The following is a 6,334-nucleotide window of genomic DNA, read 5'->3' on the forward strand; positions in this document are numbered from 1 at the left end:
ATCCAAGGCAAAATGCATTGTCATTCACATGTATGCCCACTGCTAGTACTATGCTTGCCATGAAATTGCCATGGTTCACTTGGTTTTGTACCATCTCACATCACAATAATTTGAAATCCAAAATACCTAACAATTGCTTGTGTGGGGTTCAGGCATACAGGCCCCATGCCCAGTCTGACATCCCGGGTTATAAAAGGGTTGTAGGGCTGGCAGCCAATGACAGGTAGTATTCAGCTAGCTAGATGGATTTATTATACAGCAGAGAGCAGGTGGGTTGTTTGCTATAAAATGAGGGGAGGGAGAGAGCCATGTACACCACCTTAAACTTGGAGGAAAGCGAAGCCTTAAAAGCTTCAAAAGCAGAGCAAGGATTTCAGATGGGTACCCCCCCAAAACGTTGCCGGGAAGAGGGAGAACAGGGTAGGTGTATACGTAATACAAATATATTGGCACTGGCATGAGTATTTTGGAAATCGGGTGATTCAAACTTTCGCCAGGAGGAAATATTTCTGCAGATGTAAAGAACAGGAAGATCGCAAGTCCTGGCAGAGGATAGGAGCGTGGTCATTGGTTATGGATGACGGCAGAGTAAAGTCAAAACAGCATCTGGGGGCCCCAGGTTCTCCACCCCCGTTTTAAGCTCCTACCCAATTAAAAGCTCGAGGGCACCTTAAGGTAAGCCCTTCGCTCCTCGATCAGTCAAGAATTGGGTTGTGAAAACTCAAACTAGTTCCTTTCCGTTCCAAAATGGCGCTTCATAAAGCAGAAATAGGGACACTTAAGTATACAGGAAGTGATCTGAAATCCACCGCCCCCTCTCGCATGGCAGTGCAGAGGCACGTTGTACTAATTCATAAATTGGGATAGGGGGAAAGGGAAGACAATCTCAAGCCCTTCTCGGGATGCGGTGCAGTGGCTCTGAAAAGAGCCTTTGGGTTGTTGGTGAGGCGGGGCGAGCGCGAGGGGCGCCTAAGCCCTCTCTCCGCGGATGCGCCGCGCCAGCTGGATGTCCTTGGGCATGATGGTCACCCTCTTGGCGTGGATGGCGCACAGGTTGGTGTCCTCGAAGAGCCCCACCAGGTACGCCTCGCTCGCCTCCTGCAGCGCCATCACGGCCGAGCTCTGGAAGCGCAGGTCCGTCTTGAAGTCCTGCGCGATCTCGCGCACCAGGCGCTGGAAAGGCAGCTTGCGGATCAGCAGCTCCGTCGACTTCTGGTAGCGGCGGATCTCGCGCAGCGCCACGGTGCCCGGCCGGTAGCGGTGAGGCTTCTTCACGCCGCCCGTGGCCGGCGCGCTCTTGCGAGCCGCTTTGGTAGCCAGCTGCTTGCGAGGCGCCTTGCCGCCCGTCGACTTGCGAGCCGTCTGCTTCGTCCGAGCCATCTTTGGGGCGCGTTTGCACTCACGAAGACACTTCGAGCAGCTCTCAACCAGCCACAACTACAACTCGGAATAGAGGAGCGAGGTGATCTCGACCCTCTATTTATAGTGCGCTCCTGTCTCTGTCCCCATTGGCTGACATCAGTGGGACAGATTCTCATTGGACAGCTTCTACGTTCGAAAACTCCCGCTTTAGCTTGTGTCACCTACGGACCGCCTCCTAGCAGCCCTATAGATTATTTTTTTTTGCAGTGGCGAGTTTCCCCGGAATATTTACCCTCTAAAATCAAGCAGATTCTGCCATTTGTGTTCAGTGTTGTTCAGTACCAGCCTACAGGCTCTTTGCTTGTATAAACTCTCTCACACTAGAAACTCCTTTGCTAAGCTCGCCTAAATCTTTTATATAAGATCTTCTTGTTTGAGAAAATTTTGGACTGTCTCTTCATTTTTAACGTTTTTCAGCGATTATTGATATTGACAGGAAAAGACAAACATTTCCTGTTTAGGCTTGAACCTCCCCTTCCCGATTTCTCATAGTTTACAGCGCACTTTTCTTGGGTTTTTATTATTATTACTACCCCAAACAGCTCGTGAGGCTGGAGCCTTTAACATCCTTGAGTGTAAATTCCGTTTAACTCAGAGGGAGCTATTTCCTTGTAGACCTGCACGCGACGGAGTTATAAATCCCAGTAATTTCTATGGGAGAGCACTTCAAAGCCCAGGCGAGGGGGGGTGGGGTGGAAATCCCATTGATTCCAATTCAAATATACTTAGCTGTGGCCGCATCTAGGAAATAAGGCTCACATTAGTTAATGGGAATTGTTCCCAAGTTAGTTTGTTTAGAGATGCAGCCTTAACAAGGGGAATCATATTTTTCACAAACGGTCACCTGTGGAGTTGTCTATTTACACTAACTGTGACCCACGAGAAGCATTTATATATATCTAGGATACTGACGTCAAGTAACTTCGAAATACACTCCTTTGAAAGCAAGATGGCTTTTATCTCAGAATGTGCTGTAAGACTGAGGAGTGAACCTGCCCTTTTCACTTTGAGACTAAGGACCACCTGGAGTCTAATCGTTGTTTTCCAGGGGTTTGTTCTGAAAAAACATATATGGATTTTAATTATTTATTCAAATTCCTATAACATTATTAAAGTATCTAAATCAGTCTGCATAAAATAGAGCTGCAGTGAAGTCCAACAGTCAGTCACATACCTTGTGGGTTGTAATTTAAATTCTGCATTAAACTCTTCAATAGTATTTGTGTGTGTGATCATACGCTATCAATACAGTATAGGCTTTGAATGTACCTAAATAATACAATATTTAGCACCTTTTCTATCTCGCAGGCGAGCTGATAAGGGCTTGGCCGATTAGCAATGGTGAATCTGTTTTGTGTAGTCTTGTGTTACCTCCGTTCACTTGAAGTCCACCTGCAACGAGGAGACTAGCTTTAAAAACTCACACCACGTCCTGTGACAGACCTTACTGTCTGAAGATGTGACCCGCACAGTTTTTCGGGTGTTTTGGGGGCTTACATTGCTTTAATTTACAAAGAAAAACAAAAGTTTCGCTCTTGGGAGGTCTCCCCAGCTCCTGCAGCCGAGCCTTAAGAGCCCTTTTCCAAACGTTGCCTTTACTTTTGCGCTTTCAAAAAAGCAACGAATGCGAAGCACCCTTCCCTCTTCGCCCCGGTTGATATATTTGATTATTTGGTGGTCGGTATGGTGTAAAAATCGCACTTTATTAACTCGAAAGAAACACAAACTGGGCGCTCGAAAGAGTTCCTGTCTGCCTGGCAGAGGGGCGGGCCCTGCAGCGGACCAATCACGAGGCAGCTCCTCTCTATAAATAAACAGCGGCTGACCTACTTGAGCTCACTTTTCTTCTGTCGGGAATCTTTTTTTGTGTGTGTGTCGCGCATCTCTCTCTCCTCGCCATCATGTCCGAAACGGCGCCCGCAGTTGCCGTCAGCGCTGCTGCTCCTGTCGTGGCCTCCAAGGCTCCGGCCAAGAAGGCGAAGAAGGCTAGTGGCGGCGCCAAGGTGCGCAAGGCTTCGGGTCCCAGCGTCACCGAGCTGATCACCAAGGCGGTGGCGGCGTCCAAGGAGCGCAAAGGGGTGTCTCTGGCGGCGCTGAAGAAGTCCCTGGCGGCCGGAGGCTACGACGTGGAGAAGAACAACAGCCGCATCAAGCTGGGCCTGAAGAGCCTGGTGAACAAAGGCACCCTGGTGCACACCAAGGGCATCGGCGCCTCGGGGTCCTTCAAGATCGGCAAGAAGGCCGGCGAGGGCAAGGAGAAGGCGCCCAAGAAGAAGGCGGCTGCCGTCAAAGCCAAGAAGCCCGCCGCCAAGAAAGCCGCGGCCGGCGGCGTCAAGAAGCCCAAGAAAGCCGCTGCGGCCAAGAAGAGCCCTAAGAAGCCCAAGAAGCCGGCGGCCAAGAAGGCGGCCAAGAGCCCCAAGAAAGCGGCCAAGCCCGTCAAGCCCAAGAGGGTCGCCAAGAGCCCGGCCAAAGCCAAGGCGGTGAAGCCCAAGACGGCCAAGCCGAAGGCAGCCAAGCCCAAAGCGGCCAAGGCTAAGAAGGCGGCGCCCAAGAAGAAGTAGACGTGCCCCGCGCGCTGCTAAAAAACCCCAACGGCTCTTTTAAGAGCCACCCACCTCCTCCTAAAAAGAGCTTGTCACAAATGTGCATACACTATTGCAATATATAGATACATACACATAAAACACGCCTGCCACAGTACATCTTGCACATGTTTGGTCAGAATTTCAGTCACTGCACGGTGGGTCTTGCTCCTGGGACCGCGCAGAATTATTAGCCTGAATTTCTAGAAATGGGGTCATTAGATCGGCCTCTATAGCGGGTCTCTATAGCGGGCCTCTATATGCTCTGGGTTGGTTGGTGTGCCAGTCTGGAATCTTGTTACTTCTTGAGAAGAGTGGATCTAGTTAGGCGGGCACGGAAGTGAAAGAAGAGGAGGGAGACGCTTTCATCCCAGAAAAGTTAATTTCTAGAAAGTTATTTTTAAAAACTTGAACTTTGAGCCCATGAATAAAATCAGCTTGAAAGTATTGTTGCGGAAAGATGGGGGAGAAGCCGCGCTACTTGATTATCCAACTTAGAGCTGTGGGTTTTTTTTTTGGGTGGGGTGTATTTGTATGAATGAATCCCTCTTCGGTGAGAATTTTTTAGAAATTTTATGCATTGTTAGGAACACACGGTGTCGCTAGTAGGATTTATTTCTGCGCCAAAATACATAGAACTGGGTTTCGGTTTTACTGAAAGTAAGTCCCATTTAAACATAAAGCAGTTTAATTCTGAGTCAATATGTTTAGGATTCGGATTTACAACGTATTAAAACAGCCCTATGCTTGTGGGAAAGCGCTGTCAAAAACTAAGATACATTGTACCACGTGTCCAGGGTTAGATTGTCTCGGTTGTCAAAATTTGCTGGCTAGTTCTTAAAGGGTCCTACGATTCACGGCAAATAACTACTAGATGAATCACCTTCACACTGACAATCAATGCCAGCTTCTGCTCAGCTCCATTGAAATCGGTGTATTTACTTTAAAGAATTTAAAGGGGCGACTTTCAAACTTTTAAAATAGTTTTTTGTGAATGAACGATCGCTTATGCCAAGTCGAACGGCAGGTCTTTCATTTTCCCGTCAAAGTCGGTGTGAGTTGTGATTGGCTCAAATCGAGATATTGCTTCAAAACCAGCCAATGGATACTCGGCATCTGGCTGACCAATCATGAACGAAACGCGAACGCTTATAACTCTTTGCGAGTTCTCGGCCAATAGGAAATGAAGAATACAATTCTTTCATTTGCATATCGCCAATATAAAAAACAGCAGCGCTCGTGAGCCCGAGGTGACTGGAGAGCGCATGAAAACGCAGAGATGCCGGAGCCAGCGAAGTCAGTGCCGGCTTCCAAAAAGGGATCCAAGAAAGCTGTGACGAAGACTCATAAGAAAGGCGATAAGAAGCGGAAGAAAGTTAGGAAAGAGAGTTATTCTATCTATGTCTACAAAGTTCTGAAGCAGGTTCACCCGGACACTGGCATTTCATCCAAAGCCATGAGCATCATGAACTCCTTCGTGAATGATGTTTTTGAGCGCATCGCTGGGGAAGCCACCCGCTTAGCGCACTATAACAAGCGCTCCACTGTCACTTCGAGAGAGATTCAAACGGCTGTCCGGCTCTTGCTGCCCGGGGAGCTGGCTAAACACGCTGTCTCCGAGGGCACGAAGGCTGTCACCAAGTATACCAGCTCCAAGTAAATTACCGCCACTCACTGCAACCTAACGGCTCTTTTAAGAGCCACCTATTTTTTCATTAAGAGAGCTCTACGACACGTCTATCCCCTTTTAAAAATTTAATGCAGTTTAGTAATAACCTGCAGTTTTATAAGAGTATATATTTAAAGTAGATGAATAAATGAGCAAATTAAGTTAATTTGGATATGCAGAAGATATTACAGTTCAATTTAAGGAACCGCAGAAAGGGGGGAAGGAAGTTTTGAAATGTTTAAAAAATTGTGAAGTTGGTGAAATCTAGAAATCTGAAAAGCATAAATATATATATATTTAAAAAGTTGAATGCAGTTTAAATATAAGCCATCTCCCCCACTATACAGTAGTTAAAAGCTAAATGACCAATAAACAAGTGATCGAACAAAGCACAGATACCCTAGAGCTTCTTTCATATGATTCTCCTGCGGTGAATAAAATTTTACTTCATTTGTGTCTCAGATGAAATCGTAGTTTTATATGCACAGAAAGAATGACTGATGGTTGCAGAAAAAAGAATTGGGAAGCAATTTTCTAGAAATAACAGTTGGGTAATTTGAATTACCCGCGCTTTGCAGTTATTGGTGAGCTGTAGCCAGCTCCTATATACGGTTTGTAGACGTGCGGTTGCACAACAAAAGTGGCCAGCGCTTCGAAGTTC

General features: G+C 47.2%; 1 protein-coding gene and 2 pseudogenes across 3 annotated transcripts; 2 read left to right on the top strand and 1 right to left on the bottom strand.

The window, feature by feature from the left end:
- Positions 1 to 229: 229 nt before the first annotated feature.
- On the bottom strand, positions 230 to 1,823 carry LOC309379533 (histone H3.2). The gene has a single exon (XM_081928767.1). It carries the CDS (start codon positions 1,378 to 1,380, stop codon positions 970 to 972), a length of 411 nt encoding a protein of 136 aa, XP_081784893.1. The 5' UTR covers positions 1,381 to 1,823; the 3' UTR covers positions 230 to 969.
- Positions 1,824 to 2,484: 661 nt separating this feature from the next.
- LOC309379090 (histone H1.5 pseudogene) lies at positions 2,485 to 4,230 on the top strand (annotated as a pseudogene). The gene has a single exon. The product of its transcript is annotated as a histone H1.5 pseudogene (transcript).
- Positions 4,231 to 4,559: 329 nt separating this feature from the next.
- LOC309379117 (histone H2B 7 pseudogene) lies at positions 4,560 to 6,322 on the top strand (annotated as a pseudogene). Its single transcript has one exon. The product of its transcript is annotated as a histone H2B 7 pseudogene (transcript).
- Positions 6,323 to 6,334: the final 12 nt, after the last annotated feature.

Source organism: Podarcis melisellensis (genome assembly GCF_964234715.1).
Source record: "Podarcis melisellensis genome assembly, chromosome: 10".
Classification (NCBI taxonomy): domain Eukaryota; kingdom Metazoa; phylum Chordata; class Lepidosauria; order Squamata; family Lacertidae; genus Podarcis; species Podarcis melisellensis.

Bases quoted from the DNA above. Each gene is read 5' to 3' on its own strand.
- LOC309379533 (XM_081928767.1), bottom strand. From the start codon at position 1,380: ATGGCTCGGACGAAGCAGACGGCTCGCAAGTCGACGGGCGGCAAGGCG.